The sequence below is a fragment of the Styela clava genome, chromosome 1 (genome assembly GCF_964204865.1).
Source record: "Styela clava chromosome 1, kaStyClav1.hap1.2, whole genome shotgun sequence".
Taxonomy (NCBI): domain Eukaryota; kingdom Metazoa; phylum Chordata; class Ascidiacea; order Stolidobranchia; family Styelidae; genus Styela; species Styela clava.
In genome coordinates this window covers 30,451,477-30,479,428 of record NC_135250.1, presented here as the reverse complement: position 1 = coordinate 30,479,428, position 27,952 = coordinate 30,451,477, and the positions used below count along the sequence as shown (strand labels likewise).

At 38.5% G+C, this 27,952-nt stretch overlaps 3 protein-coding genes across 3 annotated transcripts in view; all 3 read right to left on the bottom strand.

Moving 5' to 3' along the window:
- Positions 1-378: 378 nt before the first annotated feature.
- LOC120334859 (uncharacterized) lies at positions 379-24,978 on the bottom strand. The gene is made up of 16 exons (XM_039402374.2): positions 24,838-24,978; positions 23,982-24,089; positions 22,546-22,704; positions 20,994-21,077; positions 19,680-19,836; positions 15,780-15,943; positions 15,397-15,522; positions 14,710-14,826; positions 12,007-12,103; positions 10,526-10,635; positions 8,809-8,943; positions 5,183-7,373; positions 4,020-4,191; positions 3,127-3,208; positions 2,748-2,877; positions 379-1,558 (listed from the first exon to the last, which is right to left on the bottom strand). The coding sequence occupies exons 1-16, from the start codon at positions 24,909-24,911 to the stop codon at positions 1,475-1,477; spliced, it is 3,990 nt and encodes a 1,329-aa protein (XP_039258308.2). The 5' UTR covers positions 24,912-24,978; the 3' UTR covers positions 379-1,474.
- The window catches only part of LOC120334744 (afadin- and alpha-actinin-binding protein A-like), a 165,345-nt gene continuing 157,587 nt past the window's right edge, over positions 20,195-27,952 (bottom strand). Inside the window, exon 17 of the transcript XR_013476229.1 lies at positions 20,195-20,216. The gene's annotated coding sequence lies outside the window, so the exon portion shown is untranslated. The remainder of the gene's footprint in view (positions 20,217-27,952) is intronic.
- On the bottom strand, positions 24,981-27,644 carry LOC120334860 (enoyl-CoA hydratase, mitochondrial-like). The gene has a single exon (XM_039402375.2). The coding sequence runs from the start codon at positions 27,600-27,602 to the stop codon at positions 26,733-26,735; it is 870 nt and encodes a 289-aa protein (XP_039258309.2). The 5' UTR covers positions 27,603-27,644; the 3' UTR covers positions 24,981-26,732.

The following is a 27,952-nucleotide window of genomic DNA, read 5'->3' as shown; positions in this document are numbered from 1 at the left end:
AATATACTTTATTTATCATCCATTTACACATCAAATACAGTTATAACAAATAATAGCTAGCAATATAGCATTTACGGTTCAAAGTAACAAAAAATACAAAAACACATGAGTATGGGGTGAGGAGAATTGTTGCTGTGATCCCACGGTTCAAAAAAGACTTGGTTTTCGATCCAATCCCACGACTTCAGCAGGTATGCAATGCGCAAGAAAAAATTTAAAGCCTTTCTCAAGCCATTAATTTAAATAATTACTGGCACAAGCAGTCGCTGATAAACAATAAATAGTTCTGGGCCTGGCATCTGCCTTGTGTTCTATACCAGGATCGCGAAGGAATTTGGTGAGCTTTTCCCCATCAAGCATAAAATTTTAATCAGACAGTTTATGTTTAACAGCTTATATTAACAAACTATGCAAGAACTCGGAATTTCAATTAACACACTAAAATAACTACTACGGTAATACTATACATTGTGGAAACTTTTTTAATTCGTTGTAAGCGTGGCCAGCTAGATGTCTGAAGTTGGTTATATTGTCCATAGACAAAAAATGTTGCAAACATAACCTAGGTACAAGATTCGAAACAGGGTCCTTAAAATGTGACACCAACATAGACCGAACACATTGACCACTATACTATCCAGGATGGTTAACACGTTTCAGTCTCTAGTAGCCAAAGTGCCCACTTTACAATCCCCTCTGTATGCCAAACTTACAAACACTCAATTATTGGACACGTAGTGGACATAACAATCGTTTCAAAATTTTGTTGTATTGTTAATATTGGTCTCCGTCAACACGTTTTGAAGAAATCGCTTTTTTCTTCGAATACTGGACCAATTTGAAATTGGACCGCTTTGAAATTTTCAGTGGTTAAAGATAAAAATTTTCTCCCGAAGGCTATTATTTTTTTTTCGCTATGGCGTTATCAAAATTATGTGACTCTACGTGTCCATATATTTGAGCATAGCTCTCTTGTTACATATAGTAAAGTATATATACTAATAACCCAGATTCAGATAACTTGAGCTTTTGAGAAATCGAAAACTTGTGCTATCCCAATACCAACAAATACTTTATCAGCACTCTAAATTTTTTACAAACACATCCCAAAATGGTACTGATATAAAATCAAACATTTGTTTGATGCAAACAAATGCTTGCTTGTCACATTACTGTCGTTTGTGTTATAAATGAAAACATTAACCTTACACATTGGTGACACAGAAATTGATACGACTCGAGAATCGGCCAGCGGGTCAGTCAAAACAAAGATTCACAAAAAGGAGGCCCGAAGTATGGAAAACCTGCTTTCAGATGACTCAAGCCTTAGATAAGTGGGCAACTCGTGCCAACACAAACACATACTTCTAAATTTTTCACAAACACATCTCGAAATGGCACTAATATCAAAACATGCATAAAAAACAAAATTTTACATTTTAAATAACTAAACTTTGCAACACATTGAAGTCTCCTATACCTCCCCTGCGGCCACGGCGATAGCATACTCAGCAAATAATCTGATTGATTGACGAGTTTGTTGAGCAGCGAGAAGGACCTGCAAAAAGGGAATGTTACAATGGGGTTTATATTCAGTATTAGTAAGCCTAGAACATGCGTCGGCAACCTTTAGCATTGAAAGAGCCTGTTGGCATCCTTTCAAGTAAACTCATACCTACTTGGAACCGCAACATTTACTATAAAGTGAGTGGCTATTAAAACTCTCGGAAAATCACATATGAATGAATATTATAGTTCTTACAAATGATGCTCGCGTATTCCAGCGATCGATCAGACCCGCTAGCAGTTTCGATCAAACTTGACAAAAAAAAAATTCATAACCCCCCTTTGGATATTTCTATCTACGCCCCATGTTCATGGGAGCCAGAACTCCGAGAACAAAGAGTCGCATGTGGAGATGCAGGTTGACGATCGCTGGCCTGGATACATTAGACAAGACTATATTTATGTGAGAGAGCTGGAATAAACAAGAGTCTTGGATAACCATTGACTCAACTTGACTTCGACACTGGCAAAAATCTTTGAGTGAGGTGACTGACAACTTAACTGAGGTGACTGACAACTTAACTAAGTCTCACAGGTGGTAAGTTGAGTACGAGTCAGTCGGGGTCGTAGCCAGGAGGGCAAGGGGTTGCGGGTCAGAACCCCCCCTCCCTCTTTTTAAATTTTTCTGTATCAAACATAGCAATTTTTCGTAGATTGAAATGCTTGGTGCTCCCGAAGTATGCGAACCAAGATGGCAGACATCGGAACGTAACATTGGTAACAGGTTAGGGTTAGGCGATAATTTTTTTCCAATTTTCTTTATTTTAGTCCTATTATCAGTTCGAAGACTAGCCAAGAGCCTCCCGTAGTATTTATACCTAAAATTATGGCCTAACCCTAACCTAGTACACATATTACATTCCGATGTCCGCCATCTTGGTTCGCATACTTCGGGAGCCCCAAATGCTTTTTAGACCCCAAAGACTATTGAGAACCCACATTTTCCGGCCTTCGGCAAACCTGCTAGCTGTTGCAGTCTAATTCACCAATTACAAATTTCAGAATCCCCCCCCCCCCTTTAAAAATTCCTGACTACACACCTGGGGCAAGTCCTCATGGTAGTTTGATCATGGATGGACCAGAACCAGAAAGACGCCCCTAAATTGAGAGTCAAGTATAGTTCCTAGCGACTCGATCACTTGAGACACGCTAACACTGTGAAGCACCCTTTCCAATCTTACCTCATTCATAGGCTTAGCAACTTTCAAATCGAAACTGGATCGACTATCGATAGATTGATCATAAGTAGATGGCATGATGCCTTGCAACCTGCTGACAAGGAATTTCATTTCTTCTTCTGGAGATGTGAAACTGTGATACAAAAGAATCAAAATGATAAAAAAATAATTTTTTGAGCACGATGACACAATGTATTTGCTATGGTATTACCAATATTCTTTAGTCCTTTATTACTAATAAAGTATTTATTTAAGCACACATAATAACCGTACAGAATCAGGAGTGTACATAACATTAGGATCCATTGAAGGGTAAATAGAAAGATCCTATCCTCGCCAACTTAGTCAGGTACAACTACTCAAAATGAGAAAGACACCCAACCTGTGATCGCTTGATGAATTCTCCAAAGACTTAGATTTAAAATCTCCTTCTGGTGACGATCTTGAATTTGTTGAACCACCATCTGATTGAAAAAATTGATAAATGTAGAAAAAAATACTTTGACCATTAGGAAGTTCTCTAGTTTTGTGTGAAAAATTTTGTTTTTCTTTATACGCAACGAAATACAGAAAAGTTAAAAAATGGGGTGAGATTTAACGTAGCGTCGAGCAAAAAACATTGAATCATTGGCGCGGCATTGTGGCTCAACAGGCTAAGCGTTAGGAATACGCTCGCCACCGCACCTCTAATTACTCTGCGTGGGTTCGCAGGTTCGAATCCCATGCAGGGATGGTTATGTGCGAGAGGATTGCTGGACTCCTCGCCGTCGTTGGGTGGTTCACGTAACCGCTGGTCAGTTGCGGCTTCCTCCACCACCAAGTCCATGCTTCCGAAAACAAACAATACAGTAAAACTAATCCCATACCCGACTTGGAATGGTAACCGGACGAGAGGCCGTGGTTCGCCATATGGATAAGCCGTTTTATCGGCTTTCCTCTCCCCCGGGATAAATATGTAAATCCTATCCTATCCTAATCAAGTGGGATATAAATTATAGTTGAGGAGATTACTTCACTCTCTGGTGGTGGTTCATCTTGAGAGTCTATGTATCTGAAACAAATAACTGGTAACCAGATAATAAGCTTCAGGAATGGGCCGACGCGCTGGATTTCTCTCCTTCCAAATGATGGAACTAATATTGATTTTTTTTTTAATAATTTTTTCAGAGTTCATTTTGTTTATGACTGATTATATTTAGAATTTTTTTTATCAGCAAGTGCTTATACGCAGTAATGCTTGGAGTGAAAAAAGTCATATTAAAAAATACAACAAACCTGATGTCTGATTCTTTTCATGCTTCCTGTGACTCTTCCTCTGCGGGGTCAGAGTTCGTTCTCTTCTGGAGCCTTTTGGTGTTGATGGTTTCGAAGATACTTTTTGACTTCTAGCTCTGGATTGCTTGGGACTCGATTTGCGAGAATTCTTTGGTGTGGCTCTTGTAGATTCCTGTAATGTGAAAATATTTATGAACAGATTATTCTTGGTCTAAAATCTGTAATTTTGGGGTGATACGCAGGGTTGTCCAAAATGAATTGAATATTCGAATGTATTCGAACATCAAAGTATTCGAACACCTTTACGATTGATTTTCAAATATTTCTGAATGATAGCCACTTTTCGGTAACACGGTGTTTCGTTTTCGCGCTAATCTTCAAAAGAATTTTTTGTGCTTTGTCACGTATTGCAGCCTAATGATGATAAAATAAAATCTACATTTTGATTGTTTATATTCTGTGACCGTGAGAGCGAGTGTCGCATGTTGTTGCGACAGTATCCACTCAATTATGGTATGTTAAATTATACCGAATTCTATGAGAATAAAGATTCTTGCAGCACAATAACAAATGTATTTTGGTAAATCAGACTAAATGTTACAGAAATACATTCACATTAGTGTGTGGTAGACTCTTGAACAGAGATGGGCCTAGGTTTTTGAACCAGGGGCCAAAAATTTTGCCCATTTAGACTGGTGGGCCATGTAATTGTGACATGAACACTATTTCATGAACACTATTTACAGTGTTATAAAAGCATTAGTGGAAACAATAAGCCTCGTGCCAAAACTAAATTTAATCGCAATCTCAACAAATTTCTTGAAGTATTTTTTAGCTAAAACACCCAAATTTGGTTTTAGTTTGGTTGTGACAGAATCAGGCGGGCTAGATTGAATTACCCAATAAGCCGGATTTGACCAGTGGGTCGTAGTCAGCCCAGTTCAGCGCTTGAATCATTAGATTATTTATTCATTGTTACTGATTTTTTATGTAAAATATGTAAAAAAAATTTTGCTGATCGCTGTTAAAATGAAATTGACTGCATGATGGGATTTTTGAATTCTAAACTAATCAAATATGGACTACCATTCAACGAAGTAATGGTGTATTAAAAAATGCATTCTCAATCAAATCAGAATAAAATAACATAACAATAACTCCACCTGGAGATCAGAATCACTTCCAGACGCTGAGGAGTCCTCTTTATGTTTCGTCTTCATATCTTTCCTTTGTGACCTGTCTAGCTTCTCTTTCTGAGGTTTTGATCGCCCACTAGCTTCCAGTTGTCGTCTCATTTCGGGAGTTTTTCTAGCATTTGAATGACCTTCAAATGACCTTGATTTCGATGAATTGCCTGTCGGACTCTGGACACCAGTCTGCATGTGAATATGACCATTTTTGGGGCTAAAATCGGCCCTGTTTGTGCTAAATTTTTGACTGGAGTGCCCCATTTTGGCCTCTGCTTCAGATCTGTCCACAATATTAGGTTTGCTTGAATGTATATGAGCATATGGGTCTATTTCTTCAGAGTGTTCAATTTGGTGGTCCGAACTCCCTGGTGTGTCTGGAACGGGGGATATTGTATCGCCATTTGAGGTCCCATAGATCCCCAAACTGGGGTTAGATACCCCAGCACCATGTAAAGTATCCAATGAATCCATAGAACCTCTTTGTGAACCTTCATACGCTAAATTCTCGCACGACACAACTTTTCTCGGAGCGACGATTGATCCTTGTGTATTATTCCTCGAAAGATGGCGCTGTTCGCCATTTTTGATTCTTTTTCCACGGGAAGAGACAGAACTTGGTCTACCACCGCCAGATTCTCTTTCTTTTGTTTTGCTTCCACTGGTTTGAGATGATTCGGAACTGCTGGACTTGTTAGTTGAGCCATTTTTATGCCCACGTTTCAATTTGTCTTGAAAAGAAGGGGCAAGTTGCAATTTATCTTGGAATGGAGATTTATTGTGTAGATTGTCTCCAAATGAAGGGGTCTTCTCTCCATTGAATTCTTGAGAACCATACATCTTAGAAGGACCTCTTCTGTGAGGTTTTGGTATTTCCTTTTCAGGTGATCTGAGAGAGCCATCGTAACTTTGCGGCCGCTGCCTACGTTGTGGAATTTTCGGACTTTTACTTGAGTTTTTGTAACTCGGCTTAGAACTAGCGTCGGACGTATATTCAATTTCCGGTTCGTGCGATTGGTTTTCTAAATTTTTCCGCTGGGGGGTGCTGCTACGTTTTTTACGCTGTTTTGGGGTCGGTGTGGACTGGTTTTCTCTTATTTCTTCAGAGTCGAGGTTATGAGAATGCTGTGAAGTGGTTAACATAGATTCCGACGTTGTTTGATTGGCCTCTAGATGGCGCAAGTAAGCTTCTTGTAAGGATTGTGAATCGTTTCGTCTGAGTTTCGGAGATGTTCCGCGAGAAGAATGCCATGATTGACGCTTAGGCGAAGAATGACGCGAATTCTGCGAGATGTCACTGAAAGATCCGGATTCACTGGAGGAATCTTTTTGAAATTGATTATACATGCCCTTAGCGGATACCCGACTAAAATCCGTGGGTGTTAGACTTCTTTGAGCTAGACCAGGGCGGTTAAAAGCGGCTGCAACTTGAGGAGAACTTTGAGAACTCTGCGATGGGGAACTCCGTGGGTGCTTTAGGGATCTCCCAAATGGGACATCTGGGAGTACTTTACGTGAACCCCATGGACCTGGTTTCAGGGGACTTCCAATATCATTTGCATTTTCTCTTGGGGAATTCCCCAATGATCTGAAAGGTTTTTTATGGAATCCAATAGGGGAATCCTGTTCCAATGATTGAGGGGAATACCCCAAAGAGTGGTGTTCGTCTCTAGGGACTCTCATAGGCCTTCTGCTTGCTTTAGGGGAAAGTCCCTTCATTTCTGGGTCTTTTTTTGTTGGATATAATTTAGGGGAGTGCCCACTGCGTCCTTTGAGGGGCTCATAGTGAGGATGAGAACCGGGCCTCTGAATAACTGAGGTAGCCACTCTTTCTGGTGGCTGAATAAATTGTGGGGGTGTGGTCTGAAGATCAGGAGGTGTGTCATACTTTGATATTGAATCATCATAATGTCGGGGAGAATAATGCAAAGACTCGTGACTTTTTCTACTCTGTACTGCTTCAGGTGTGTAGTAGTGGCTGCCTGTAGCCACTGGGGAGTAGCGAGAATTTTTGGGGCTGTAAGAAGCATTTTCTGGACTTTGTGAAACAATTCTTGGTGTGGATGTGCGTGGTGCGACACCTGTGTGTTGTGGAACATGCTGTGTGCGGTGGTGCGTATCTGTGTGCAATGAAGCACGAAGTTCATTCAACTCTCTCTGAAGATCACTGAATTGAAAAATAGGATTTTAAAATTTTCATTGCGCATTGGTCCCACTCAGTCAGAAAATAAAGGAGATCGATATTCGAGGACTCAAGTAGAGGAATTTGGCATGGGGTAGTCTTTGGATTTTCAAACTCCAAAATGTCAAGACTTCCCATGGCGTTGACAGAATTCACAATTTGAACCTTCTCACAGTTTATTAAAGAAAGTTACTGATTATATTTTAAACCTACCTTATTTCAAGCGACACATATTTAAAAAAAAATTAAGTCTCGCGACCCAGGAATATGATTGAATGCTTCATGCCTTGATGCTTTGTCATAAAATTAACTGAAGAATAATAACAACGAGAATATCGGTTGGAAACCGAAGACTTATCGATCGATAGTTAGGGGATCCCCCAAAACAGAAACTGCAGTTTCGATTCATCCGCTCTTGTAACTTGCGCACTGCGCATCGCACACACACACTCGGCGGGTTTCAAAATTCTCTCGCTTTACAAAAATCTAGATCACTATATCAATAATTGATTGATAACTCGCTAATTATACGACATAATTCGCCCAAAATCAATAGGATTCTGGTCCGAGATAAGATGAATGCACATGCAAAATCTGGAGCAGATTCAATCCCGCTCTCGTGAGATATCGCGTGCATCTAACAGACACACACACACACAGACAGACAGACATACAGACAGACATACATACAAATACCTATCAATATACTTACCGATCTTAAGATCGATAAGTAATAATAACAACAATACAACATATATGAAGTTTTTACGCTGTGAAACTACCCACATATACAATTACTATTGAGCAACACTTCAATACAAATATAAAATAGATAATAAAATTTAATAAAAATAAATCCAGTAAATTTTAGACTTTTGTTGAAAAAACAGATGACACAAAGAGATTCGCAGGCGACCTATACGTTGGGGAACACTGTATTAAAAGGCTTGTGTGCGAAGTGGCATTTTTGTCAAATTTTGATATCTTTGGGATTTCGATTCATCAAAATATAATATCTCCCTACACATATTATTGACTGCTTGTGCCCCATTAGAAGTGAAAGACAAATCCTTATTCATGAATTATGAGAAATCTATGTTGAAATGAACATACAAGTCAGAGGTCGAACAAAAAAGTGTTCCCAACTCCCAAGGTTTTTATGCGATTGAAAGTGTTCCCATTAACTTGAAAAGCAAATTTTTTGTTGACTTACTACTGGTTATAGGTCAAATAAAAAAGTGCTCCCCATATTCCATTAAAAGTGTTCCCATGGACTAAAAAACAAATTTGTTGTTTGTTATAATGTTTTATAACTTCTACCTCAGCCTTCCCACACAGATCAAAGGTCAAATCAAAAAATGTTTCCATATGTCATTAAAAGTGTTCCCATGACTAATAAACAATTTATTTGTTAACTCACTGGTTATAATGCTTTATATCTTCTAACTCAGCTTGTAATTTTTCTTGCTCGTTTTGTGGTTCAGCCCCCTTGATTCTCCCTGCTTGAGGATTGTTTTGAGATGATTCTAACAGTTCTGTAGTTGCCATCATTCTCCTGAAACAAAAAATATTGTGAGTGGTTCCTATCCCAGGGGAGAGGAAAGCTGATAATACGGCTCAATCATATGACAAACCACGGCCTCTCGTCCAGTCCAGTAATACAGTAAAGATACAGTTAACAGTTACCACCTCTGATAGGTGAAAAAGCAAACATACAAAAGTATAAAAGGTGTCAGTCGTAGGATAGGATTTATATATTTATCCCGGGGGAGAGGAAACTTGAAAACACGGCTTAATTATATGGCGAACCACGGCCTCTCATCCGGTTACCAGTCCCGGTGGAGTATGGGATGAGTTAGACAGTTATTTTTTTATTTCAGATGCGTTGACTTGGTGGAGGAAGCCATAACCTACCAGGGGTTTCGTGAACTACCCCACGGCGACGAGGAGTCCAGCAATCCTCTCGCACATGATGGATTCGAACCTGCGAACCCACGCAGAGTAATCAGAGGTATGGTGGCGAGCTTATTCCTAACGCTTAGCATGATGAGCCACACCGCTGCGCCTAAATAATGCTATGTAGAAGCAGATACTTAAGACAGGGTGATACAAAGTTTAAAACGAGAATATCAGTCGGAGACCGAAGACTTATCGATCGAAAGTTAGGGGAATCCCCCAAAACAGAAACTGCGGTTTCGATTCATTTGCTCTAACTCTATAGTGACACCGCGTGTTCTATTACTAATTAATTAATAACTCGATAATTATAGGACATAATTTTTCCAAAATCAATAGGCTTCTGGTCCGAGATATGATGAATGCACATGCCAAATCTTGAGCAGATTCAACCTCGCTTTCAAAACCTATCAACATACTTACCGATCAAGATCGATAAGTAATGACTAGACTGTATTCGACTAGAAGTGTACTAACAAATACGTTATTTTCAATAGACTTAATTTTTGACTTTAGTTCAGAATATTCCTTCAGAAAATTTGACCAGTTTGACTGTCTGATCAGACTCAAACAAGACCCTCCTGAAGGGACACGGTCACAAACAAAAAAATCTCAGAATGATTCGCAACATATTGGCTGTGAATCTGTCATTACTTATCAATCTTGATCGTTAAGTAGGTTATTAGGTATTTGTCTGTTAGACACTTTCGTATGTTACGCGATATCTCCCGAAAGCGAGGTAGAATCTGCTCCAAGTTTTGCATGTACATTTATCATATCTCGAACCAGAAGCCTATTGATTTTAGATGAATTATGTAATATAATTAGCGGGTTTTTGATTAATTAGTGATGAGACACACGGTATCGCTATTGAGTCAGAGCGAAGGATACACGCCGCTTGGTCGATAAGTCAGCGGTCTCTGATCGATATCTCGTTTGTATAATTAATGTTTTGCATTTGATTATAATGATTCATTTTTTTTTTATCTTAGTTTGTTATTCTTGGAATATTAGACATGCCTCATTATTAATCATGTCACAGAAATGACACAGAACCAAAAAACTAGGTATTTTTTTTCTTAAAAAGAGAAGCATGTTTTCTTTAGTTGAATCAAAAATCTGCTGTTTTGAATTTTAAATCATGTAAAATTTAAAAACTGCTAATACTGCCATGTGCCTACCTTCTCTCCTCTTCTAGTTTTTCAATCAGTAAATCCAGTTTCACTTTTTCTTCATCGGCCAACTGTGACACGTCAGCAAATCCTGCTGACATTCTACTGACATTGAGATCCTGAAACAATGAATTAAAATTGCAAATTTAAGTAAAAAAATAGATGAATAAGCATTTTAAAAGGTGTATTGAAGAAAATCCTCGAAAATAGCAATAATAGATGAGATGTTTGTGGTGGATGTAATACACCAAAATAAATCTATATAGTTTGAGCAGGTTTAAGTATTTCAGAGTTCGTCAATAATCTTGCTCTCAAAAAGGAGTTCCTTGTGATTCCCTACAAAAGGACACAGTAGCGACTCAAAACTATTTTACTAAAGGTGACAGCACATTTGAACCAACGTACATTTGAACCCATACATTTGCACCCGTATATCCGCGGGTTCAATCTATATGTTGGTGCTAAAATCCATGGGTTAGGGTTAGATGTCCGTAAAAAAAAAAAATTCCATAGGTGCAATTGTCGTGAGTTCAAATGTACGTGGGTTCAAATGTACGTGGGTTCAAATGTACGTGGGTTCAAATGTACGTGGGTTCAAATGTACGTGGGTTCAAATGTACTTGGGTTCAAATGTACGTGGGTTCAAATGTACGTGGGTTCAAATGTACGTGGGTTCAAATGTACGTGGGTTCAAATGTACGTGGGTTCAAATGTACGTGGGTTCAAATGTACGTGGGTTCAAATGTACGTGGGTTCAAATGTACGTGGGTTCAAATGTACGTGGGTTCAAATGTACGTGGGTTCAAATGTACGTGGGTTCAAATGTACGCGGGTTCAAATGTACGCGGGTTCAAATGTACGTGGGTTCAAATGTACGTGGGTTCAAATGTACGTGGGTTCAAATGTACGTGGGTTCAAATGTACATGGGTTCAAATGTACATGGGTTCAAATGTACGTGGGTTCAAATGTACTTGGGTTCAAATGTACGTGGGTTCAAATGTACGTGGGTTCAAATGTACTTGGGTTCAAATGTACTTGGGTTCAAATGTACGTGGGTTCAAATGTGATGGAACCTTTACTAAATGCTTGAAGCAACCATATCTCACCCCACTGCACTCCTAATCCACAGTTGAGTTTACTAGGAAAACAAAACTTCTTGTCTCCATGAAAAAGGGCAACTCAAAAAATGTTGTTTTCTCCTTTCGAAAGTACTCCATAGTCAAACATGATATACCACTGGGCCACAGGTGCTCCCGAAGTATGTGCACCAAGATGGCGCACAACCTGAACATAGTATTGTACCAGGTTAGTGTTATCAGGTTGTGTGCCATCTTGGTGCACATACTTCAGCGCCCAAAACAAAAACATGGAGAATCTCAATAAACGGATCAGCGGTCCACCTCCGCCAAATATACCCTACGCCAGGGAATCCCAGCACTAAACCATTGCACCAAATTAATACTCTATGACTAGAACAAACATGTCATACCCCATTATTCTGTTGCTCTGTATATCTTCCATATTCAATATCAGGCATTGATGTGCTTGTCACATCTAAACTTTGTTGCTGCCAAGTCTCCATCATGCTGTGAAAATTCAGATTTAATGTTATTTATGAAACTTAATCTTTCTTTTTTATATGACATTTTCATGTTTTATTCCGAACAAGACCAGGCACAAGAGCCACTGATATGCCCGGAGCCTGATCCCAGTGACTTCGTTTAGGCCGAAAAAGAGAGCAATGCTCAAATATATTGACCCCAAGATTATGTATTGATATTATAAGGTCGTAGCTGAGCACCTAGCTTGCCAACAAAATGAATGAACTAGCAGAATAGAACGTTCACATAAGCCATTAAACTGAAAATTTTTATGATATGACAGGTCTCAAAGATAATTAACACTTCGCATCCTTCATACTTCAAATTTGAAATTAATTGGACCATCAGCTGTGGAGAAAAAAGAATTTTTCACAACAAAATTTCATTTCACTTCCAAGAGCTCCGTAAATTCAAATCTGAATCCTACGATACCCACCTTACTATATTCTTGAATGGTTGAACACACAACACGGAGATTCAGAAACTACGAAAACATCTAAAACAAACAAATATTTCACTCGGAAATATTAGTCAACTACATTTAACAAATACAAAAAAGCTAAAAACAATAAAAAAGCATTGACAAGCTAGTTATGAGAGCATTTCTTAATAAAACAGTTTGAAAATGTCAGCACAGTCTATTAAGTTCATGCCCAATTCAATTCAAAACTCACAAATTTTATCAAAATAACAATAGTTCAAAAAACTTCAATTACTAATTAATTTCACATTTAAAGGATAAAAGTTATTATCCTTATTAATATACAGTAAAAAGCTAACTCTATATTACAAAAAAATCTTTTGATTTTAAGAAAATTCTCAAACCCTGAATTCCACTAGAAAGAACAAGAATTTTCATTCAAGTGGAAAGTGGATGAACATTTTTCAAAAAATCTTTTTCGAGTAGCAGTTTCAAAAAGAATACTAATTAACATCAAATACTACTTTGAAGTTTTTTTAAAGGAAACGTAAACTTCAAATTTAAAGTACACCTACCTCAATTTATGCTAAAAACCTAACAGTAATGCTAAAATCAGAAAAAAAGACTTGAAAACTCTTATTCTTAATCCTTAATATAAAGCCCATTCTACGCTAAACTACCAACGTAAAGCAAGTCAAAAATTCAAATACTAACAATCCATACCTAACTATTACCTCACAATAGCTAGCACTATAAATCACAATGGTAGTATAAGTAATGCGGCAGAGCGTGCAATACAAACAAAAACCACGCTGAAGTTTTATGACATAACAAACATAACCAAGGATAGTATTGTTAGCTCATAATACAACTTGAATAAACCATTGTTTGCTAATAGTTGAATCTAAGGGTCTATTTTGACATCAATTTATAATGGAAGGAACGATTAAGAAATAAAACTTAAAACTCATAGCATGCTAGGCCCTGAGAAAAACATTACATAAATCCCTCATTTATGCTCTTATTATGTATGGCAGGGGAAAATATATGGGATAATTATTTTCTAAGTAGTGTTATGATTAGGGACATAAGTCTACAATAAATGGGTGTCTATGGATGACACAATTGGGTCAATAGGAGAGAATTGCAAAAAAATAAAAAGGAGAGAGAGAGGGGTGTGCATGGGTGATTGAATAAGACAAAATGGGTTGATTCACTTGCCCATTTCAATAAAATGGGAAAATAAGGAGAGAAAATAGGATTTTTGATGTGAATTGTGGGTTGAAACCAGGGGCAAACCAGCCATGAATTTTCAAAGGGGTGTTCTGAGATCTCTGATTTCTAAGTCGAACCACAGCTAGCAGGAAAATATGGGTTTTCAAGATCTGAGATCAAAAAGTATCACACACATATTCACATATTTTTACACATATATGAGGTAGTTACTAATTTTAATAAGAAAGGCTCTGAAATTCCTCATGAACTGATTATTAAAAAATATTCGTTTCTTTTAATACTTATTACACATTTTTTCAGACATTTCACACCACTAAGGGTCTCACAAAGTTAATAATTACTTCAATTAACACAGGGGGGGCCGCTAGAAAAACAGAAAATTTGTGATAAACCTATTTTTATACAAAGAATAATAAAATATAACATATGCCTTGAGTTTTTTGAAGGCATATGTTAGATTACACTCACTTCAGAGCATGGTACTAACCTAGGAGTCCAAGCTCGTGTAGCGTTTTGAAGTTTAACTTATGGGATATCATTTCAAAATTCGAAAAAGAAATGAGTTAGCAAACATTTTATGGGGCTCCCGAAGTATGCGAACCAAGATGGCGGACATCGGAATGTAATATGTGTACTAGGTTAGGGTTAGGCCATAATTTTAGGTATAAATACTACGGGAGGCTCTTGGCTAGTCTTCGAACTGACAATAGGACTAAAATAAGGAAAATTGGAAAGAAATTATCGCCTAACCCTAACCTGTTACCCATGTTACGTTCCGATGTCCGCCATCTTGGTTCGCATACTTCGGGAGCACCCATTTTATTCATGATCCAACATTCTCATCTGACCTTCAAATGTTCTGCTTTTTTAGCGACCAATTTCACATGCATAACAGAAACAGATAAAACAGCAAGAAACAAGGATTCAAACTTACATTCCATTATTATTACCGGACTGGTCAATCGGTAAAAAACTTCTCGAAACTGTTTTTCGTTTGTATCGTTTCGTGACAATGTTTCGGAATGTTCTTGCCAAGTCTTTCATGCTCTCCCTAGAAAACGAAGAAATGGTTAAAATTTTATTTCAGTCACTCTGAGAAAAACAAACAGACAAACAAAACGCAGAGATACCTGGAAGGTGAACATAATTTTGGAAAAAGTTAGAAACATACAAAGATCCACTAAAGCTAGTGAAAGCAAAATGAAAAACACTATAAAAATTCTGAAGGTGAGAAAAGGACGACTCAATCATATCACGGGCCACAGTCTCTCACCCTGTTACCAGTTCTGGTCAACCTCATCGTGCTAAGCTTTAGGAATACGGACGCCGCCGCAACTTTGATTACCCTGCTTGGGTTCGCAGGTTTGGATCCCATGCGAGGATAGTTATGTGTAAAAGGATTGCTGGACTCATCGCTGCCGTAGGGTGGTTCACGTAACTGCTAATCAATTACGGTTTCCTCCACCATCAAGTCCATGCTTCCGAAAACAAATAACTGGCTAACTAATCCCATACCCGACATGGACTGGTAACTGAATGTGGCCGTGGTTCGCCAAATGATTAAGCCGTCTTATCGGCTTTCCTCTCCCAGGGACAAATATGTAAATCCTAGTATCTTCACCTCTTCTTGACCGGCATACAGTATTCCTGCACAGGATGGGTTGGTTTGTGTGATTTCTTGCCGTCAGTGTTTGTAAGAAAGCAATTTTGACATGCATTGTAATCCATACATCTCAAACAACGAAATCTGAATGAAAATTAGATGAGTACATGAAAGAATTCATAGTTTTTTTGGCGCTCTAGAAGTGTGTGTACCAATATGGACGTAACTACTTTACATTAAGTTGTGTAAAATGACTGGAATCTATGGGTAGGGGGTATATTCACTTGGCTAACACAGACAGTCTCCAAACTCGTAATAGAACTTAAAATAAGGTAAATTGAAATAAAATTATGGACTAACCCTAACCTGGTACATACACTACAGGAGTACCCAACGCTCACCTTAATCCAATGATTGGTCTTGTTTTACAAATCGAGCAAGAGACTTGGTGTCGTGACCTTTCCGCACTGTTGATTCTGTGCATTGTGGGTAGCCACACGATGGATTGTGGCTCCAATAACATCCAGCGTACAAAGTCATGTTCTGTGATGCCGTATCCAAAGATCTTGTTAACAAAAAGATGAATTTAGGGTTGAATTCATGACTGGTTGTTTTTTCTTCAATTATTGTGGATTTGTAAATACACTAATGGACCTTTCCCAGAGCATCGACTTCCTTGTTTACTTCGTGACATTGGCCAATCAGCAAACTGCAAAAGGTGACGTAACAATGCTTCCTTTTTGCATCCGCTCAGACACTTTTGTCACTCAGACAGATTTTCAAGCGTGGTCGTAAACATTACCTCATTTCCGCATTTTTGAACTCTATTCGTTAGTTTTCAGTTGTGTTTTGGAAACTTAAATGTAAATCAGATTATTCAATGGTCACCCTGTCTTCCTAGGAGTTTTAATTTAATTGCAGTAATAAAAATTAGTGTAGAAATAGCTGTGATAGACTACGCTAAAATTCTTTAACGGTACTTTTAAAAAACAGGTTGTTGTATGCGATGAGTCATACTGATGGTTTGAAACACATACGTCATTTTACAGGCGCCAAATCGCAAAAGCGCTTTTAAAATAGCCCCGAAAATTGTGCAATGGTAAAGTATAGAAATATTTTTAGGGGGTCAAAGGTCGGGGAAAGGTCCATAAAGTTAAAATATCCTGTGCGATTCAAGAGTCTAGCTCTGACATGAGCAAACTACGGACCGCGGGCCAAATCCAGCCCATTGGTTTATTCAATCTGACCCGCCTGATGCTGCCGCAACCAAACTGAAACCAAATTTTGATGTTTTAGTTAAAAATAACTCAAGGAATCAGTCCAGATTGTGATTAAATTAGTTTGGGCATGGGGCTTGTTTTCCACTTATGCTTTCGTAACACTGTAAATATTGTTCATAAAATGTTACTTATTGCGTCACACTTTTATGGCCCGCTAATATAGGTTGCTAAATTTTTGGCCCCCTAGACGGGCCCTGTGGGTGTGACGTAATAAGTTACATTTTATGAACAATATTTACGGTGTTACAAAAGCAAAAGTGGAAAACAATATTTCTCGTGCTAAAACTAAATTTTCTCGTAATCAGCATCAGTCCGGCCAGATTGAATTATCCCGCCAGCCGGATTTGGCCCGCGGGCAGTAGTTTGCACATGTCAGAGTTATGAATATTGTTTGAAGGGCAGCCAAATGACATCAGTGAGGCGCGGTTATAAATAAATATCGACAGACCTGGTTCAGAAACCTTGCCCACCCATGGTCTAGCTGCACACACACATACACCTGGTCTAGCTGCACACACACACACACACACACACACCTGGTCTAGCTGCACACACACACACACACCTGGTCTAGCTGCACACACACACACACACCTGGTCTAGCTGCACACACACACACACACACACACCTGGTCTAGCTGCACACACACACACACACACCTGGTCTAGCTGCACACACACACACACACCTGGTCTAGCTACACACACACACACACCTGGTCTAGCTGCACACACACACACACCTGGTCTAGCTGCACACACACACACACCTGGTCTAGCTGCACACACACACACACCTGGTCTAGCTGCACACACACATACACCTGGTCTAGCTGCACACACACACACACCTGGTCTAGCTGCACACACGCACACACCTGGTCTAGCTGCACACACGCACACACCTGGTCTAGCTGCACACACACACACACCTGGTCTAGCTGCACACACGCACACACCTGGTCTAGCTGCACACACGCACACACCTGGTCTAGCTGCACACACACATACACCTGGTCTAGCTGCACACACACACACACCTGGTCTAGCTGCACACACACACACACACCTGGTCTAGCTGCACACACACACACACACACCTGGTCTAGCTGCACACACACACACACACCTGGTCTAGCTGCACACACACACACACCTGGTCTAGCTGCACACACACATACACCTGGTCTAGCTGCACACACACACACACCTGGTCTAGCTGCACACACACATACACCTGGTCTAGCTGCACACACACATACACCTGGTCTAGCTGCACACACACACACACCTGGTCTAGCTGCACACACACACACACCTGGTCTAGCTGCACACACACACACACCTGGTCTAGCTGCACACACGCACACACCTGGTCTAGCTGCACACACGCACACACCTGGTCTAGCTGCACACACACACACACCTGGTCTAGCTGCACACACACACACACCTGGTCTAGCTGCACACACACACACACCTGGTCTAGCTGCACACACACACACACCTGGTCTAGCTGCACACACACACACACCTGGTCTAGCTGCACACACACACACACCTGGTCTAGCTGCACACACACACACACCTGGTCTAGCTGCACACACACACACACCTGGTCTAGCTGCACACTAACACAAATATATTTCTGTAACATTTCGTCTGACCAGAGTCAGACCTCCCTCAGACATACAATAGTTACAGAAATTTATTTGCGTTAGTGTGTTACAAGCCTTTTGAATCACTTAGGATAGTTATCTTCACTTTTGCTACAGCATTCTTGCAGTTGCGATACCTCCCTTTACTCCCCTTTCGCCAATTACCGGTATAATTCAAAAAAAAAGATGAGCGGTATCGGATTCGGTTCTCATCTTTATTCCTTTTTATATGTTTTATATTCAAGAATCTTTGTAACTAAATTTTTGCATTTGCATCACTTTCAAACTCCCCCAAAGAGATCTTTCCAGTCATATGTTACATCAGCGTATAAGCTGACCCTTCAGTGTGATCAGAGTTTTGCATGTTTAAGCCAGATTATTAGTGCAATCAGAGTTATGTTTGATAACTTTTTTTTTTGAGTTTTTAACTCAACTTTTATGCAAGGGTATTTATTTTTTTTCAAAGTTAATTTTATCGAGTATATTTATTAATTATTTTACTTTTTTATATATTTATTTTATTTACTACCCGACCACTCTCGTTACCCACTTCATAATTTGTATTGTGTACTCAGTATCAAGTGGTATTGATTGGTATTTCAAACCTTTTGTTTTGATTCGATGTCCGAGTGTTCTGTTACAAGTGTGTAATAGTCATGTAGTAATCGTAATAGTATTCATGATTAATTCTTTTTATTGTCCTAATAGGGTACTCCCGTAGTATATGTACCACCAGGTTAGGGTTAGGCGATAATTTTATTCCAATTTTCCTTATTTCAGTTCTATTACGAGTTCGGGATTGTCTATGTTAGTTAAGTGAATATACCCTGTGCCTATAGGTTTCCATCCCTTTACACAACTTGATGTAAAATAGGCGAACAAAATTAGTTACCTTCATAAGGTACACACACTTCTGGAACGCCCCTAATGCTACAGTTTAATAGTCCAGCATGAATGGAATTCATTTCATAAATACACGTGAATATACCCCCTCATAAACCAAGTGAATAGGCTTCTGTCCCTTTACGCAACTTGATGTAAAGTAGGCGAACAAAATTAGTTATCTTCATAAGGTACACATACTTCTGGAGCGCCCCTAAAAGTACAGTATAATGGTCTAGCATGAATGGAATTCATTTCATAAATACAACTTCCTAAACTATGAAAAACTAAATTAATTTCTGTCAAAATTTTCATATTCCAAACATTGCAATTTCCATGGGGCCGACAGCTTATCTTTCTGCCATGTCTGCGGTCCAAAAGGTGCCCGCGGCGCACTAGTGCGTGTCATACACTTTCTGTTATATAGTGCCTCTATTGTTTCATAACTGTTAAATATAATTAGATTATTTTATGTGCCTACCCCATTAAAACAACTTTCAACTGCAGGTCCAAGTTTCCCAAAATGGCTCGATTCAAAGATGACTCGGGTTATTTGAATAACATGATTTAGCAGTATTGCAACATTCCGCTTAGTCAGCGTTTTACTGCCTGGTTCGCAATGACACCAGAAGAGCGACCTGAAAAAAAATTTGACAAATATTAAAAAATGGATAAGAAAACCGATTTATGTTGGCTGATAGACACTAATTTTTATAGTTGTACAGAGTAAGGCAAAATAAAACTCTCACGACATTTCATTTTGTGAAAAATAAATAACAAAAAATAATCACTTGTTATTGGAATCTTGAGAAAAAAAGAAAAAAGGGGCATAAACAACATAAATTAACCTAAACTAGGCAAATAAATACAACAAAGTTGCCATGCTATGGAAAATATAGGTGCTTATTGTGACATCACTGTTCGGTTTTAGCTTATTTTACTTAATACCACCACATGACCAAACTCAAAAGTCCAGTAAAAGAAGCTCTAAAGTTCCATGAAAAATATATATATTGACCTGGGGTCGCACTGGACACTTGAAAGTTGTGTTTGGGGTCGTCCTGAAAAAAGCTTGGGAACCCCTGAGCAAGACTCTTTATTCTCAGAACAAGGCTTTGTATAAGCATTCCACTAGTGGGAGCTATTATTTTTGAATGGACTGTAACTAACATTGGCTGTACTGCTGTTACCAGAGACTCATAATCAGTGTATATCAGTGCTCTTTTCACTTTAAGTTGAGGGCCTTGCTTGGACTAAACTTGAAGAAAAAAATGGGTTTAGCGAAGTAAACTCCTTAAATAAATAATGCCAAACAAAAATGTAATATGAAATTACCGCCAATATGGCTGAATACCGCCAAACAGAAATTTTCCTCTCAAAAACGAGCGAATGGCAATTTCACAGTCTCTAAGAAAGTGCACCTATTGTGAACACTACTCTGAGTCAAACTTGCACAAGAAGTTCAAAAAATTTTGCCCGATTTTATAGTAATAACAATTGTAAGTTTAAATAAATTTTAATGCATGATAAATGAGGACTACAAGCACAATAAGAACTATTAATAAAAAATGACAAAGAAATTTTGGTGCTCCAGAAGTATGCACACCAAGATGTCGCACAACCTGAATCCTAACCGGTACACACATACTATGTTCAGGTTGTGCGCCATCTTGGTGCGCATATTCTGGAGGTTCGAAATTTTTTATTGTTATTACCGTATATAAAATTGGGCGGAATTTTTTGGACACTGTATCTGTATATTGAAAATCTCACAAGCTTAATAACTGGTACTTACTTATATTTGCCAATTAATTCTCTGTCACACATCACTATGAAAAATGATCGAACCGCTTGCAGAGGGATAATGCCTTCGTCTTTACTGAAAATAAGTAAAATACATATAAATTATAGATGTTTAAATTTTAAAGCAGATTTATAAACAAGACAGCGATGCTCAAATATAAGATAGGATTTACATATTTATCCCGGGGGAGATGAAAGCCGATAATGCGGCTTAACCATATGGCGAACCACGGCCTCTCGTCCGGTTACCATTCCATATCGGGTATGGGATTAGTTATTTGTTTTTGTAAGCATGGACTTGACGGTGGAGGAAGCCGTAACCGACCAGTGGTTACGTGAACAACCCTATATATGGACACGAAATGGTGCAGGTATGCAATCTGTCACAGTATCCTACCAGCACCATATCACAGCTGAGCAGCAGATTTGAACTTACACGAAAGCAGAACCACCACAAGGAGCGCAATTTTAAACTTTGATGTCGTCAACGTACAGGCGCGGCGGTGTGGCTCAACGGGTTAAGCGTTAGGAATACGCTCGCCACCGCACCTCTAATTACTCTGCGTGGGTTCGCAGGTTCGAATCCCATGCAGGGATGGTTATGTGCGAAAAAATTGCTGGACTCCTCGCCGTCGTTGGGTGGTTCACGTAACCGCTGGTCGGTTACGGCTTCCTCCACCACCAAGTCCATGCTTCCGAAAACAAACAATACAGTATAACTAACTAATCCCATACCCGACTTGGAACGGTAACCGGACGAGAGGCCGTGGTTCGCCATATGGATAAGCCGTCTTATCTGCTTTCCTCTCCCCGGGATAAATATGTAAATCCTATCCTACACAAAAAAAATTAAATCATGACCGAAAAAGTTTGTAGTAATATTCTAAACTAATGGTTTTCAAACGATGGTTCGTGCTCCACAAAGAGGGACGAAGACAATTTTTGAGGGGACGTGAAGCTAATACAAAATAAAAATATTTGAAAGCTTCGATCATGTCCGCCTTACTTTGGATATTTACATTTCAAAACATTTCAATTATTCCATTATTTATGTTCCATCATCCATCTACGTATACTTTCTTGAAAAGTTTTAAAACCCATGCTCCCGAAGTAAGCAAACCAAGATGGCGGACATCGGAACGTAACATGGGTAACAGGTTAGGGTTAGTCGATAATTTTTTTCCAATTTTCCTTATTTTAGTCCTATTGTCAGTTCGAAGACTAGCCAAGAGCCTCCCGTAGTATTTATACCTAAAATTATGGCCTAACCCTAACCTAGTACACATATTACATTCCGATGTCCGCCATCTTGGTTCGCATACTTCGGGAGCCCCTTAAAACCAGTGTTCTAAACTAATAAGACTACCTTTGAATACATTCAAATGATAGACATGAACATCCCTTAGTTTGATTATGAAATGTTCACAATATCAAGAATCTCAACTTTCAAACACATTGAATTTGATTTTGACATCCATACCTTGTACTGTCATGACCAAAATTATCAAAGTTCTGAATTTGGAAACTACTCAAAATCTACTCACGTATCATAGATATGCATCACAAGAGCTGTAGTGAGGTCGGCAAGGGCCTCAGGAAAAATCTCCTCAAGATCATTTCCTTGAGTAGGTGACTCAGTGTAAACTCGATGAACAACATTCTGTACTCCTGAAGCACTGATGCTCGGATGAGATTGTTCTGGGCTAGATATGAAGAAAATATAACAATATTTTGTACCAGCGGTTCCCAAACTATTGGTCGTGACCCACTGGTGGGTCGCAAGAGGAATCTCAGTGGGTCGTAAAAAGATGTAGAAAGCTTTGATTAATTATACTAGTTATTAGGATCGGTGGCAAAGCAAATTTCGAAATAAACTGCAACTTTTCAATTTTTTACGTCTAAAACTATCTGAAATTGAATTAAATGTCAAGTCTATTATGGAAATTAGCAAGAAACAAGCTCATCTTTCTGACTAGCTTCACTGAAAATTCAATTTGAGAAATAAAGTTGTCTCCTCCATCAATGTTTTATTAATTTATTAAAGGTAAATGGGTCGCCATAAGCTGTGGTATAAAATAGTGTGTCCCAACTCTAAAAAGTTTGGGAACCACTGTTTTATACAGTTCCAGTTGTCTCTCAGAGCAAGGCTCTATACGAGCAGAAACAGACATGTAACAAACCACTTATTTTTATATACAGTGATACCTCGGTAAAAAAGCACCTCAAAAACATTCGAACAATTCGGTAGTCGGCCAAAAAATTCTAGTCAAAAATCTTGCGGTACCCGAACAGAAATTCAGTGCTCGAACACCTGAGGGTTCCATCGTGCAAGATGACGTCACCCGGGTTTTCAATCTGTTACAGTAAATTACCGGTACCGATGTCACGACTACCGCGAAAGGGAAACCGTCGAAAGATAGCCGAACACCAATTCGCAACTAAATATGTTCAAATATCAAGGTAGGATAGGATTTACATATTTATCCCGGGGGAGAGGAAAGCCGATAAGATGGCTTAACCATATGGCAAACCACGGTCTCTCGTCCGGTTACCATTCCAAGTCGGGTATGGAATTAGTTATACTGTATTGTTTGTTTTCGGAAGCATGGACTTGATGGTGGATGAAGCCGTAACCGACCAGCGGTTACGTAAACCACCCTACGGCGGCGAGGAGTCCAGCAATTCTCTCGTACATTATCATCGCCGAATTCGAACCTGCGAACCCACGAAGGCTAATCAGAGATGCGGTGGCGAGCGTATTCCTAACTCTTAGCACGATGCGCCGCCTTATCACTGTATTTATTATTTTATATGCTCGTACGTTGTTATTCCAATCAGGGTTCAACCACTGCTAGAAAAGAAGCACTTTTTTTACCTTAATCTTCTAGGTCAGAGGTGTATCCAGGGAGAGGAGAGTTTAAAGGTCAAACCCAAAGCAATTTTCCGTAGCTCAAAACTTCCTCATAAAAATAACACCCACCTTGAACTCAGTCCCTCCAGTGGTTGAGATAAAACAGCAAGAGCGCTCGAGACTTCGATTTTATCCAATTTCAGACTTTTCTGAATTCGACGAAGTTTCAATGATGTCCTGTAAAAATGAGGTAGGAACAAATAAAATTCAACTTCAAGAATTGGACATAAATCACAATTTTGTTGAGTAAAGGGCATATTTTGCTGAGAAATAACATAATCGATGTCTACATTAGTTCAAAGTAAATTGACTGTGATTATTTCAATATTTTGACTATCATATATTTTCTTTATTGAACGTGGAAGTGAAATAACGGCGCTCCAGAAGTGTGTGTACCAATATGGAGGTAACTAATTTTGTTCGCCAAGTTGTGTAAAGGGACTGAAAATTGTGGACAAGGGGTATATTCGTTTGGCTAACTCCCAGGACTCGCAATTGAACTAAAATGAGGAAAATTGTAATAGAATTATGGCCCAACTCTAGTCGGGTACACATACTACGGGAGTATCTGTTAACCAAGCTTCAACAGGATAATTATATCAACTTGTGTAAGGGGAATAAAACCTATGGGCAGGGGGTATATTCACTTGGCTAACACAAACAGTCCCGGAACTCGTAATAGAACTAAAATAAGGGAAAATTGGAATAAAATTGTGAACTAATCCTAACCTGGTACACACAATACGGGAGTACCGACTACCGATATACCTAATGGAAACATGTTAAAAAGATTGAGTTAATAAGAAGTCTTTTTATAGGAAAGGACCAGAATGTGCTCGGATTATTCGGTAGGGGGCCATGCATCAAGAAACTAACATGCCAACACTAGATTTCACAGAAAGTAATCAAATTCGAAATAGCCTACCTGTAAACACTGAAACGAACATCCTTATACTCTGTGTTAGTTTTGAACAATAAATTCTTCAACCGTGGTTCCATAATTTATGACAAGTTTAACAAAATTAACTTTCAAAAACTAAAATTTTACGATTATATAAATTTGAAACATCTGGGAGCAAAAGAATTAGGCATTATAATTAAGACAAAAAATCTTGAACCAGTCGTCAAAACTGAATTGAATAGTACGAGAAATGGCAATATTGCGATCCAGAAAACAATGATTTTATTGGTTATGGTGTCAAAGGTCATGGAGAATCATGATTTGATTGATCTAAATTTTAGGGATATATGAAAAACAATAACAGGTATGTTTCCAGGTAAAAATGGTTTTGAATTTATTTATAAGTTTACTAATCTGGAATATTGAATATGTATTAAGAAAAACATTGTCGCTATATCTTCATAAGAACTATTTTTACCCAAGATTTTAAAAAACTGAACTATACATAAAATAGCCAAAATGTATTACAGGAAACAATTATTTCTTGGTTGTAATGTCAAAGGTCATGATTAGGATGATCTTAAGTTTGCAATAAAACTGGTGAAAACATGATTATGTTTTTGACGAAATTTAAACATAGAAACAGTGGTGCAATTAACAATACTATACTTCATTTTCAATATTTTTTTTATACTTTTTGACATTTCTTTCGCTCTAAAAATGGCTTTGTACAAGCAGCCAAAAATATTTAAGCCAATTCTAAATGCAAATAGAAAAATCTGATTCAAATATTGAATGAAATTCTAAATTTAGTAACGATCATTAACTCAATGGGTTTCCAAATTACTTACGGTAAACAAACAGTTTCGAACATAGCCTAATCCAGGGGTGCACCACTCAAATGAGGATACGTGCCAATTTTTTTTTTAAATAGGCCTGATCTTGTCGCGTGCCACACACAATTGTGGTACTGTAAATTAACTCCCGCAAAACAAGCAAATTTCAATAACAATACAAAATAACGGATATCTTTTTATTGAAACAATTTATTGTCCCGAAAAACTGCTGATATTGATATAAACGTGATATTTTAATGTATATCATAAATTTTTTTTTTTTTTACAAAATCGTTCGCGTGCCACGTTTGAGCGTAAGACGTGCCAAATTTGGCACGTGTGCTTCGTGTTTTGCAACCCTGGCCCAATACACTGGTTCTCAACCAGTGGGCCATGCATGGCCCGCTGCTGAGTCATAGAGACATTTTCAAGTGGGCCACAAGTCTATTAAAAATTACTATGGTTATTGAAAAGTTTAGTTTCATTTGTGTCATTATAGTCTATTTTTATTGTAGTAGCAATAAATGATGCTGCTTCTTTTCATTCTGAATATCAAAGTGAAAGTGTTTATTTTTACAAACAAAGTCTTGTTTTTTACTTGCATGAGAAAGTGAGTGCGGCACAGATATTTTATGCAATGAAAGTGGGCCACGATAAAAAAAAGAGGTTGAGAACCACTGCCTCATCATAAGGACAGACATCCATCAGTTTCACAAATTACAGAAACAGTTGATCAGTTTCGAAAATCATAATAAAGACAGATATATACGGAAACAATCATGGCTGAACAAGTAAAATGATCGTACTATATCACGCTGTAAAACATTTGCAGTTTGAAATTGCTTGGCTGTTTTTAAAATTGCTGAATCATAAGTCAGCTTCCTTGCCGGTTCATAACAACAATAAATTTTTTGGATAGATCTATTTTTCAGCCATTATTATCCGAAAATGATTCAGAATTTGTCGTGATTGTCTGAGATCTCGGGAAAAACTCGTTTTTCAATGACAAATTTATAAAAAATTATTTGGCATAATTATAAACATTGTAAAGCAAGAATAAGAATTATAGTCGCCAGTTTTTCTTTATGAATCAGTGAAATTAGCTTTTCTTTTTTCAACAAAAGCATCCATTCCTTCTTTTCTATCATTCGTTCCAAAGGTTGAGTGAAAAATCTTTCTTTCAAACTGGCAACCTTGAGTGAGTGTCGTCTCAAATGCTCCGTCGACTGCTTCTTTCGCAAGAGTAACGATGAGTTTCGAGTTATTCGCAATTTTTTCCGCAGTTTTTATTGCTTCTTCTACCAGTTTTTCCGCATCAACGACTTTGCTTACGAGACCAGCGGCGAGGGCCGTTTGTGCTGTTATTCTATCTCCTGTAAGACACATCTCCATTGCTAAAGACTTTCCGACAGCTCTCGTAAGTCGCTGAGTGCCTCCAGCTCCAGGAATTGTGCCGAGTAAAATTTCCGGCTGCCCAAACTGTGCTTTATCTGAAGCATATATAATATCGCACATCATTGCAAGCTCACAGCCTCCACCTAGAGCGTATCCATTCACAGCAGCTATGATCGGTCTTTTACCAAATTGGCCCCAATCAGAAAGAAAGTTACCCATAATGCAATTTTGGAGTGTCATTGGCTGCATCTGTTTGATATCCGCACCGGCTGCGAATGCTTTTCCTTTACCAGTAATTACAACGCATCCTACGTCTTTATCCTTGCTCAAATCGATTGCTGCTTTTTTGATATCAGCAATTAACGGATCGCAAAGTGCGTTCAGAGATTTAGGATTATTCAAAGTGATCAAACCGACGTTTTTCTTCTCGCCGACTTTTTCAACTAAGACGTTTTCGTAAGTGCCAGAAGACATTAATCTCGTAAAAAACAGCGATGAAGGTTTATGGAAATTTTTCCCAACAAGTTGGTTGGTTAGTCGACTTGCAATTCCTGACATTTTTCAGTTTATTTATTCAATATTAAATAAAATACTAAATAATTTTTTTATCTCTGTAAAAAGAAATGTAATTGGAGCATCACAACAAATATCTTGGATGTAATTTAGTACCACTATGACTTGTAGTGAGTGTAAAAATTTTTGCATATGTCATTCCTTACCCCATCTGACTACGACATCCAAATTTTATTTCACTCAACGTCACAATCCCAAAATAGATCTTGCCGAAGTATAGCAACGATCACCTGTAATGGCACCAGCGATTACATTAACAAAATCACAACGCAAGTAACATTCCTCATATTGGGATCGTTTCGCAGACTTCAGAATATCGTATTTCCCGGCGAATA